At 42.6% G+C, this 12,196-nt stretch overlaps 1 protein-coding gene across 1 annotated transcript; it reads right to left on the bottom strand.

Annotated features, from left to right (window-relative positions):
* Window positions 1–552: 552 nt before the first annotated feature.
* On the bottom strand, window positions 553–3,572 carry LOC143003540 (L-serine dehydratase/L-threonine deaminase-like). The gene is made up of 8 exons (XM_076154293.1): window positions 3,419–3,572; window positions 3,026–3,196; window positions 2,718–2,757; window positions 2,489–2,628; window positions 2,149–2,240; window positions 1,416–1,643; window positions 1,181–1,305; window positions 553–1,085 (listed from the first exon to the last, which is right to left on the bottom strand). Exons 2-8 carry the CDS (start codon window positions 3,173–3,175, stop codon window positions 892–894), a joined length of 969 nt encoding a protein of 322 aa, XP_076010408.1. The 5' UTR covers window positions 3,176–3,196; window positions 3,419–3,572; the 3' UTR covers window positions 553–891.
* Between the last annotated feature and the right edge of the window lie 8,624 nt (window positions 3,573–12,196).

The following is a 12,196-nucleotide window of genomic DNA, read 5'->3' as shown; positions in this document are numbered from 1 at the left end:
TATATCAAATACTATTGTGCTTTAAACAATATACAGTACATGTACTTGGCTGGTATAATCCATTATAATACACAATAGATTTATTTCATATGTATATAGATGGGAGACAAATTAAAAGGGGTGGGCCATAAGCCACTAGCGCCCTGGTGAAGAAGTCTGTGGAGCCCTTAATGAGTGATAGGACACAATTTTTCCAACAATTGATGTGTTTTAATTATCCCAAATCTCCCATATTTGGTTTTTATATGGGTTATTAGGGATTTTTTTTATTTTTTCCATGTCAATCATTAACTTGTTTCATTAATGTTATCGTTCCTTCACAGAACTTTCCAGGATGTGAAGTTGAGCTACAACCCGAGTTTCCTTTAATATTGCGTTCAAATGTTAAATGAGAGCATAGAGGAGTTCTAAAGGCATGAAAGATCTGTGAGCACGGCACATTAGCAATCCCCTTTGGAAGCAATTTGAAATGCAATCCTTATCACCTGCTCATTGTGTGCAGTGAGGACAAAGAAAATTGGCAAGAGAGAGAAATGACTCTTGAGGCACAACTATTCGGAAAAAAATATATTTGTTATTTATATTACTTTTTGAAAAAAGCAGGGCAAAGCAAAGAGAATCAAAACATGAAATAAATTCTTAATTCTCTCTAATATTTGATTCTACTCTCAACATTTACTATTAAAATACTGCCATTTTAATACACTCTATGTCTACCAAAGGAGTTACATAATTTGTACATTTTAACAACACTGAAAACTTCAGTAAGCAGTGCTCATACGTAAATCTCAGTGCTCAGGAAAATATGACAGTCTGGAATGGTTTAGCCTATGGAACACAAATGGGATTTGGGATGGGATGGGAAAGCAAGACTCAAGTTGTTTTGACATTCTAGACAACACCAAGCTGTTTCTTCAGCACAGCCAGCTGCTCAATGCTGATGTTGTTGCCTCCACACACCTCAATGACCACTGGGCCCAGGTCCTTGGCCAGCTTGCCCTCCCCCTGCAGCCTTTTGATGATGCCACAATACGCGGCAGCCAGGGCAGCGCCACAAGCAGGCTCCACCAAGAACTTCTCATCATCTGCAGATGGAGGAGATGCAAGGGGAGAGCATTTTCAGACATGCATTCTGGCAGTTTACAATTTGTAGTCATGTTCAGGCTCAGATCTTACTCACCAACAAAGCGCTCGGCAGCTTTGACAGCCTGTTGGTCTGTGACTACTTCTGAGAAGACTTTGTGCTCGCCAATCAGTTTCAGAGTTTGTGCAGATACTGTCCTCAGGCCCAGCGTAGAGGCAATACTAAGAATAGACAGAAAGGTCGGTCTTTACCAATGAGGTCACACAGAAACAACAAAAGGCTCATCAGTGACATGTTTGGGTGTAATAGTGTCTGTGAGTAGGTCTGGTACCTTGTAATTTCAGGTAAAGTGACCAGCTTCCCAGCTTTCACGGTAGCATTGAGGCTGTCTGCTCCCTGGGTTTCCATGCCAATAACAGGCACGTCGCCCCAGCCGACAGATCGCAATCCCAGAATCACTCCGTTGAGCAGGCCTCCTCCTCCAACAGACACCACGATCGCTCCTGGCTTCACCTTCAGATCTTTTTTCAGCTCCTTCACAATAGATGTGTGTCCTTCCCTGCACGCACAAACCCAACAATGTCCTGTCACTTTACTGAAAAATCAACAACTGTTTAAGATAGAGAGAGGACATCAAAAGCACATGAGAAATCTGATTCTTAAGTTTCTTAAATTAAAAAAATCTGGACATCTTCTCTCTGAATTTGCTAATATAAGGCAGTAAATGTGCCTCGAATTAAAAGTGTTCGAGAAAATGCCTGTCATTTCATATCTAGCCCATGATGATCATTTTTACAATTTTACAATAACACGTTTCCTGTGACCTCACCACAGGAAATTGAGTGATAAGCAACTGTTTTATCAGCAATGTAAGGATGTGTTTCTCAATAACATTCGTGATAAGACTGGGATAATTATTACCAGGAATGCATATTTTATGACACTTTATTTACTTTTGACTACTAGCGCAGAGCGTCTTATCACGCCCTCTCTAAAGACAGATCAGTGTTTCTGAATTTCTTCACACAATTACTAAAGGACATAAAACCTTGAGACCGTCTCACCAGATCAGTGGATCGTCATAGGGAGAGACGTAGATCCATCCCTGGTTGTTGTTCACCAGCTCTCGTCCATATTCAATGCTGTCGTCAAGAGCCTGAAACAAACAACACCTATGAAATTCATTTGAACCAAAAGCATCTGTATACTATACATCATACTTTGTGTCTTTGTGTCTTTGATCATAGTTCTGGATGAGTTGATGTATAATATATACAATCTGGTGAGTTGTTTTCTCATGTTTTTCTACCTGGGTGTTCATGTTTTTGTCTTCTGTATGTTAATAAAAAGATCAGCATTTCCGAAAACCACAAGTTGTGGATAACAAATGATAGATCAGCTAACCTTGCCCTTAACGATCACAGTGGCACCCTCTGCCTCCAGCCTCTCCACGGTGGAATTTGGAGTAACAACTGGGACCACAATGGTAGCAGGTATCTGAAGTTGACGGGCAGAGTAAGCTGCTGCCATACCAGCATTTCCTCCTGTTGGCACCAAAAGCACCAAGAGATAACATATGCGCACTCAAAATGAATTTGAAAGTGAAAGTGAGTTTCTTTGAGTTGCCTCTCACCAGAGCAGCAGACGATGCGTTCACATCCCCTCTCTGCCCACTGCAAGACAACCAAAGACACATTACTGAGAAAACCTTCATGTTACAAACACAGGCTGTTACAGTATAGAATCTATAAAAACATGTTAGCAGATCATGACAATAGAAAAGATCATGACCATGATAAACTGGTTTATACTGGTTCTTTTTTACTATTCCAATCTTCGCATGATTCCCCCTCCATCAGCACCACCCTCTTTCCACTTAAATGAGTCCATTGATCTCTTCCACTACACAAAAAAAGTGTGGGACTGAGGAGAATTACTCACTGTTTGGCAAAGGTGCCCGATGCCCCGAATCTTAAAGGATCCAGTGGGCTGGCATGAGTCCAGTTTGAGAAAGACAGACGTCCCAGCCTCTTTGCTCAGGACAAGACTCTCTCTCAGTGGGGTATGCACATGAAGACTCATTTTGCTCATTTTGTGATCGGATTCTTTAACCTGCAACAGGAGGACAAACATACAAAGTAGAGGCAAGTGTAAGGGAAAACAATTCAGAAAATATGTATAAATACACAATACCTGCAGATAACATTATTCCAGCCATTTAATCTCAATGTATTTGATCTATAAATCGGCTGTGCTTATTTCATATGAAAGAAAATTATAAAGAAAAAGAAAAAAACCTAAAGGAAACTTAATATAAAGTACATGGTTACTTACTTATCTGACTCAGTTGGTTGACAGGATGACAGGCAGAGCTGAGATGTAAGTGATTCCAAACTTTGTTATTCTCTTGTCCTGTAAAAATGAAAGCATATAAACATGAGAATATATAGCGATGTGCGGAGGGACACGTGGTGGGCTTGGATTCTTCCTGGACCAATGAGCGCCTTTCATTCTGTCGGCAGACCCACCCAGTGTCGATGAGTCAGGTCAGGAGAAGATAAATACATGTCAACATTTTTCACTCCACCTTTACAAAATTAAAAATCTATCAACTCTATTTATGTGTTCTTTTACTGAGCGCAGTGGTATGACTGGTTGCAGTCAGTCGTGCTGAGAACGGGATAATAAAAATAATATCCAGATGCACTCACCTTTCACTTTTTGTTTCATTATTACGCTGCCATCCTGTGTTGTGGCCGGATGCTGATAGGGTAACATTCCGCCCACGCCCTGTACAACATCCCGCTAAAGGAGATGTACACCCTACTACCACTACCAAAAGAGTCGCGACTATTTTGGCTTCATCCAAGCTACCAAAAGCGGATCGGTTTAGCAGCAGCCACAGACCTGACAGATCCGGATCAAGACCCAAAAGACCAAAATAATACCTTGGCAAACGTGATGAACTACTTCTATCAAAGAATGCATGTGTAGGCATCAGTATTACTGACACATAATCCCTGTAATGCAATGGAAAATGATTACATTTTAATTTTAAATCCAATTCCCTTTGTAACATCATGGTTATGATGATCTTAAATCAATGTCTGTAATTCATACGCCACCCTGGCCTGTCTGGAGTTGAAAACATCTTTGTTGCACTATTGTGTTGTATTGATATTGTGTGTATCGACAAATATCTTTTATTTTCAATTTTTATTTTTTTATTTTTTTATTGCACTAGTATAGGCGATTTCTCGTTAGTTAGTAGAGTTAGTAATTTCCCTCGAAATAAAGTTTTATCTTATCTTATCTTATCTTTACAGTCGTTTATCTCCGTTGTGGCACAGTGATTATATCATAGTAACCTGGCCATTTACTGTAAACCTGTGACGACTATGAGATGCACGAGGCAGTGGCTCAGTGGGCAGAGCTTCCGCCTGGGAACCGGAGGGTTGCAAGTTCGAGCCCCTGCCGAGGTGCCCCTGAGCAAGGCACCGAACCCTCAATTGCTCCCTCCTCTGTAATGGGTGGTAATGTAATGTAATGTAATGCCCGTAATGTAATGTAGGGCCCGACGCACAACGAAACCGTTGCAGTCCTCCGGTTACCCTCAGCAGCTGGCGTGTGTACCCGGGGGGAACAATTGTCAGATACTGCCCTCTAGTGGCAAATCAAGAAGCAGCCTTGCACGGGCAGATTCTTCAATAAATAAATAAATAAATAAAATATTCTCTATATGTATCAACCTTACCTTTCTTAGCAATACCGACATTACAGATAGTTCTTCACACAAAAAGCCCAGGTGTATTCATAAATTCACACTGCTGTCTGTGTCAGGGTCTTATTCTGGCTCTTATTATGCATTTAAATGTGCAATCTAATCTAAATCTGATCTAAATGGAACCATCAGTACCACCAGCAGTCTGTAAATAATGATGATTAATTGCACCTGCGCTGTTTCTGTATGACAATAACGAATGGAATTGTGGAAAGTAAGTGAGGTTTATTTATATTCAGTAGCTCTGTTTAAGAGAAGGCTGGAAAAAGAAAAAAAATGATAAGAGAGAAGTGAGACACAGACACAAGTGACATCCAACTGGGGTCAAATACAAACCACACATACACATATAAGTAGTAGCAGCAGCAGCTGTTGTAGTAGTTAAATAAAGTTTTGATTTCAGAAAAAACAAAGAGTGGGTATGAATGATTTTTAATGTTTTTTTTAAACAACTTTCTCTGATTATACGTGAAGTATGATTATACAAGATAGACCAACAATTCAGCTTCCATTTCAAATAAAGGACAAACGTCTATCAGACTGTGGCTCACTGGTGACTTTGCTTGGATATGTGTACAAATTAACTTTTTAATATTTAAAAAAAAAAATCTACTATAGCTGAACTTGCTCTGGAGAAAAATAAACGCTCTTAAAGTCATTCAGGTAATTCAAAAAGAAGTGGGTCCATTTTATTAGTTCACCGGTTGTTTTCTGTGAACAAACTTCTGTCAACAAACTTTCTTTTGTCTATTTAGTGGAAGAAACGCCGCACAGCAAACCATCCAGCCGGCCAATTTCAGCGCTGTGAGGTCATCTTCAAAGATAAAAACATGACATTTGGCTGGTAACCTGTTCTTAAACGCAAAACATAGCGGAGTCATAAATTCATTGATTGCGCTTTATTCCCCCCGCAGATGCAGACGCCTCCTCGCTCGCAGCACAAACCCGCTATGGCAACACGGCAAAAGGCAGGAGAAGAAAAAAGGAAAAGATCTGACAACATGGCGCACTTTCCCTGAGAAAACTTTCGTCCGGACGCCAAACAACGCAGAATTCCTGCATTTTCGATCGACCTCGGTGCCATTTGAGCACCTCTTCGTGCATAAAAGTGACGCTTAATACGAGGAAGAGGAGTGTGATGGGATGAGAAGCAAAGCCAGGATGGAGCAGCAAGCGACTCTGAAAGAAAAGGTGAATGCACACAAACACAACACTCACTTTATCCAAGCTGCTGTCTTTACAATCGCTCTAACTTTCTATCAGGAGCTTTAATACGGCGCTTTACCCGGGACAGGAAATACCCGATTGATCAGTCAGTCCTGAGAAAACCTCGTAAAAGCCCTGTATCGATTTTCCAGTCATGCATTGACACAGTGGAGCTCTACAGGAGCAGCACACAATGCGACTTAAAGGCCAGAAGGACATAAACAAATAACTGATTGTATACGAGAGCAGAGCTGCACTGCAAAGACCATACACACGCGTTAAGACTGTGTGTAGTGACACAAAGACACATCCATTATCAACTAAAGCCTGTGTGTGTGTGTGTGTGTGTGTGTGTGTGTGTGTAGTCCAGCCTTTAAGTGTCTCTCTCACAAGATTTCCATACAATCTTTCATTTTCCTCACTTAATTTAGCAATGCATCAAGTCAAAGTCGGTCATGAAGTAAGTAAGTATTCTTTGGTTGCCAGAATTGACAGACTAGTTTGTGTGTCAATCATTTACAGCTCAAATATGATGGTGATGTCCTACTATACACGGAATTAGGGTTGTATGAATAACGGTGAGAATAGTTAAACATAGTTTGTATTATACATCTCTCTCTCTCTCTCTCTCTCTCTCCTTATGATTAGGTTGGCAGGGTGTTTTCTTTATTGGTCTACCAGGAGCTGCATTGGCCCTAAGCTCTTATTATCTTCCTCTCTCTCCACCCTTCCTGCCCAGTGCCCACATAGACATCCCCCAGTGTGCTGCACCGCTACACAAGACAGAGCCACACACACACACACACACACACACACACACACACACACACACACACTGCAAAATCATTAGTTTTCATCTCCCCTGGTTGTGGGAATCAGCTGGTGTAGTGATTGAGGGAAATCCACAAGCTTTGGATCCAGAGAAACTCAGGATTATTCTATAATAGACGCTTTTCACTGTGAGCAAGCGTGGTTGTGATGTATTTGTTCTGGGGGGCCGGTGTGTTGCCTCATCATGTGACTTTATTGCAACAACACAAACCCAAAAGCAAACATTTGCCTTAACACCACCATCTGCTCACTCATACCCGTAAAAACACAACACGTCCTGGCAATGTTGGAAAAACACACAGAAGTTTGGAGGGATTTAAAATGGGGCCAAACTGAAGCAGGGGAACCACCTAACTGGAGGTACCAGGTCTTTTATTGTTCAGGACAGAACTGCCATGGATAAAGGTAAACGGTGCAAAGACGCTAAATGAAGCTGATTGGCTGCACTGTAACTTGATGTTGAGTCTACTCCAAACTCAGAGCCCTCATGTCTGCTGCCTCGACTGCTTTTGGCCTCTGGAAGTAATTACCAAGCCTGCCTATCCCAGAATTCAGTCTGAGGAGGTGTGGTGAGAAAGAGGTAGAATGGAAGCCGGCCCAAAACACATGCAACCCCAGATGAATTTCATGATTCAGTAATACCAAGCAACGCATCCCTGTTCAGAGGGTACGGCAATCATCAACACAATCCATCAAACTTAACTGGTTAGACACAATTAGATGCATTGGTAGCTTTTGTCTCCTCGTTAATCTCAAAGTATAACTGTGGCGTATGAATGGGCACAGATGCAGCTGGCTTTGCTTCCTGCTGTTGTCTGGGTCAGGAGAACAATCAGTGCAATGAACAATTATTTCCGAGGTTTCTGGTTGAACTGTACAGGGCGAGACTGAGAGAAGCAATGCATAATTCATTTGTATTGGCTGTGAAATCAGGAAATGTAGTTGCTGTGTTCTCAGCTATCAGGATGTGAATGACTTCACCTCGTGTGCTTCATCCTGCTCCTCTCAGGCCACAGCTCTGCATGTTTTTAGTTGCTCCTTACCTGATTACTTAACTCAGTTGTGGTCACTTCATCAAGAGGCGGAGCACTGTTGTAGCCCACAAGATCCAGGATTGAGAACCTCTGTGCTAATGAATGACAAAACTCCAGTTTTTAAAACCCAATATGCAGATTTGGATATTTTTAGCTGAAATCCTCTTGACATACTAATCTGAATCCATAAATTGTCTGCTCTGCTGCGCTGCCTAGTGACGGAATCTGATATGGAAAAACCTTTAATTTCAAAAATGTTCCAATTTACATGTGAGAGTCTTTCAGATGCTAAAGTAATGAAAAATGCATCCAAACAAAACGAGCTGGGGAGCTGTAATGGTTGGTTATCTTACACATGCATCATTTTGACACCTCCATTTGAATGTTAAATCAAGACAAAATAGAGACAAAAAGATTCATTTAGTTTTACTTTTGTTGCTTTATATAAGTCAGAATGGGACAATAGCTATTTGTTCTGTTATAGTCCTTGACTTGCTTGAGATAACAGCTTAATGAGAGTGAATTACATGCATCATGCTCACTCTGTTTTCTATTTTTATTCATTTACAGGCCTATATTTGTTTCATTTTGTCGGTTGCCTTACATACTCACACTTTTTGTAAATATAGTATAGTTATAGTCCATGGATAAACAGGCTTTTATAGTTATGTTCCAACTGCCATTGCACAACAAGTCGCCCTGCAGGAGCCCTTTGATGCTCATCTCTTGTGGTTGCAGTTGAGATGATACTGTACATCATGTCCTACTTTTCTTTTGCTGTTTTTTCCCCCACCTCTCTGTCAATTCCTCTAGTTTTCAGTCTTGGGTTCTCGGACAGTGGGAAGGCCTCTGCGGCGTGTTGCTGGAGAAGAGGTAGGGCGTTATGGCCTCAGCAAAGCAGAGTTCATGGAGAAAGTGCAACAGAGCAATGAGGCGTGTCAGCGCGGTGACTTCCAGGAGGCGATTGTTTTGTACAGTGACGCCCTGCAGGCCGACCCGCAGAACTGCATCCTGTACAGCAACCGCTCGGCAGCTCTACTCAAACTGGGACAACACCAGGCGGCCCTGGACGACGCCGAGAAGGCCTGTGAGCTTAATCCTAAATGGCCAAAGGTAAGTGAGCCGCGACGTGGTTTAGTGTGGATGCATGACAGCCGTACAGACGACAACACAACAAACATACTGTAAGTAAGTCAGGAAGCAGTGCTGAGTTTATAACACAGCTGCAACCTTAAATGTGTCTCAAGGAGGAATAGTTGACTTTACTCCAGTGTCCATTGCCAAGGATTGCCACATTCCAATCCCTGAATTCCTTGTTTGTTGCTGAAGGAAACGTAGAGAACACTTTCAAAATACTACAAATATCAACACTATATTCGTGAATATGTTAGATTCTATCTCTCGGTTTCCCGCCCCTCCATCCTCCATTCTCCGTCCTTCACCGCGGCCTTTGGATGCTCATCAATACAAAGTTTTTTTTGGGGGGGGGTCTTGTCTTTGTTCTTGTTCAGGCGCGCCGACTAACCTGCCATAGATTTCACATTACTCAGCCTCTAAGGTCGCTAGGAGACCGATTCCTCTCAGAGAAGGAAAAGGATTGATTTCACGATTTAGCATCAAGAGATACTTTTGTGTTAGAGAGAGATTGATGATAATGTGGTAGAGTGATATTGATGGTCATTTGTCATTACCAATGATGCATCAAAGGCTGCCTCTTCCTTTGGTCTAAGGTCACGTGTCTGGGATGTTCAGGTAGAGTTTCAGGTTTTATTGTAGGGAAACATGTCAGTGCAGTGACAAATGAGAGTTTTGTTGTGTTTACTGCATTGCCCCTCTCCAGGATGGACTATAGATTGTTATCTTTTAATCACAGTGTTTGCATGGTGGCCGTTCCAGCAATTAAGCTTTGTCCATGACTCCACTTCTTCATATTTAGCTCGTATTGATTTCTGTAGATGATTTGCTCTTTTGCAGCCACCTGAGCCTTGGTTTTCACAAATTGTCACACCAAAAGTCTCCACTTCATAATGTTGTCATGACACTGTATCGTCTGAGTATTAATTTGGAACAGATCACTGTTAATTTGTCAGAGATTACATAAACCCCAGAGACCATTGAGGCCAAACTGTAATTGAAAATCACTGCCAAAATGAATCGTCTTTCTCCTCTTTGTATGCTATCCAAGTACAATGAAGACTTTGTGGTCAGACTGGGGAGGCGGTTGGCTTAACTAAGCGCTGCAGCTCTGTTTGTGCTTGGATTTAGTTGCTGACAGTTTAGACTATGATGTTGATGATCGTGTTAGCAGACTGGGAGTCGATGCACAGTGTAACCCACGTGTTTCTCTTTTGTAATACGAGACTCGAGGATTTAACATCTTTGCAGTACTGACAGCAAGGCAGAGTGTGCAAGCTCGTTGTGAAAAAGAAAAAAGAAGATTAGAGTACACATGATATACCACTAGGGGTCAGTCTTTTCAAGCAGGAAGTGAGATGGAGTCAGAGGAGGACTGAACATTTAGTCTGGAGGACAAAATGGCAAGAAAGCTATTTAATTTAAAGTAGTTGTATTTTTACAATCTAGTGTGCAGGTTAGGCAGGTTCTTCATGGCTGGCTTGTTTGCACTTCAACATTGAGCCTTCAACGCAGAGAATTCAGTGGGAAATTATGTTTCTGACTTAATATTTGATGAGGAAGGTCACAGCAGTTTCATCAGCCTGTTTTCAAGTATCAGGAAAAACATTTTCTCCTCTACTTAAAGATACTGATCATTTTGGGTCTGTGCCGTACCTAGTTTAGTGAACAGCTCTACAGCTCTACAGCTCTACAGCTCTCCAGCTCTCTAGCTCTCCGGCTCTCCAGCTCTCCAGCTCTCCGGCTCTCCAGCTCTCCAGCTCTCCAGCTCTCCACCTCCTCCTCAGTGCTCCGCCAAAGCAGAGACGGTCTAGCTGTGATGATTTGTAACGTCGTCCTGACACTGGTGGTTGTGGCCTCGGGGAAAGAGAGGGGTTCGTGTTAAACAGTCCATCTGCTTAGGCTGGATGTTTGACGAAGGAAGTGGGGATTAAATCACAGGAGTGCGCCGGCATTTGGATCCTGTATGAGTACATAATATCATCAATCATATCTCCATATGACCGAGCTTCTGGATTGGCCCGTCAAACGGTGACAGGCAGGGTTTTGCTGCCCCATGCACCAGCGAGCAGCCCACCCCCTGGAAGCTCACATCCACCTTATGATGGGACTGTCTAATCTGTCAGCTCTGCGTGCTGTAAGTGCCAGAAAACACCCTCTCTCTCCTGAAAGAGGAAGGGAAATGTGCGGTTTAATGACCCAAGACAGCTTCGGGCCCTTTGCACCTCACCCTCTTACTGAATATAAAAAACATAAATGAGAACAAAATAGAGTGTCATTTGGTAGACAAGGGGCACATGCTTGTGTGTGTTCACAATCTCTCTCTCTGTGTGCCAGTGGGTTGGTAGTAGAGGTGAATAAAGCTGGGGTGGAGGGGGAGGAAGAGAGGAAGGGAGAGAGATCTTGAATAGTCAAACTTGTCTTTTTTTCGCGATCTTCATCTTCCTCCTCTCTCTCACTCTCACTCTCTATCACTCTGTCTCTCTCTGTCACTCTGTGCCTCCCTTTCATCTCTCTCTCTCTCTCTCTCTCTCTCTCTGTCTCTCTCTCTCTCTTTTCACCATGTTCAATTCCAATACAACTAATCGAATTTGTGAATTTGCTGTGAAATTTACCCCCATCCCGTGTGTGTGTGTGTGTGTGTGTGTGTGTGTGTGTGTGTGTGTGTGTGTGTGTGTGTGTGTGTGTGTGTGTGTGTGTGTGTGTGTGTGTGTGTGTGTGTGTGTGTGTGTGTGTTAGCCTGAGTAGAGAGGAGGTATATAACTGCAGCAGGTAAACAAACACGTCCCAATTCTGCCAGCATGCAGCAGCAGCAGCACACAAACAGCCGGAGTGTTTTTCCAAGCGTCGCAGCTGTGTTGAAACGAAAGAGGCATTGTGAGTTTTGAAATTGCGTGCACCCTGTGTGTATATATGAGTGACTGGAGTGACAATACCCTTTCGAGATGGATTTCCTGCTGACACTCCTCCATCTGGTCCCCTCCCTGAACAAACACCAGGCCTCGCTCCCCTTCTCCTTCCTGAGCACTGACAGGAGAGGTCCCAGGGAACCCAAAGAGAAGCGGCACTGCAGCGTCAAGGGGGATCCATCTCCATCATTTGCATACATCCTAATCATAGGCTATG

The sequence above is a fragment of the Genypterus blacodes genome, unplaced genomic scaffold, assembly GCF_046128005.1.
Source record: "Genypterus blacodes isolate CSIRO-AG114 ecotype Tasmania unplaced genomic scaffold, CSIRO-AGI_Gbla_v1 ptg000061l_1, whole genome shotgun sequence".
NCBI classification, from domain to species: Eukaryota; Metazoa; Chordata; class Actinopteri; order Ophidiiformes; family Ophidiidae; genus Genypterus; species Genypterus blacodes.
This window is presented reverse-complemented; position numbering and strand designations above follow the sequence as displayed.

Coding starts and splice junctions, on each gene's coding strand:
- LOC143003540 (XM_076154293.1), bottom strand. CDS start 3,175: ATGAGCAAAATGAGTCTTCATGTGCATACCCCACTGAGAGAGAGTCTT. Junction 1,306..1,415: donor ACTTTACCTGAAATTACAAG/GTACCAGACCTA, acceptor GTCTATTCTTAG/TATTGCCTCTACGCTGGGCC. Junction 1,086..1,180: donor AGCTGCCGAGCGCTTTGTTG/GTGAGTAAGATC, acceptor CTCCATCTGCAG/ATGATGAGAAGTTCTTGGTG.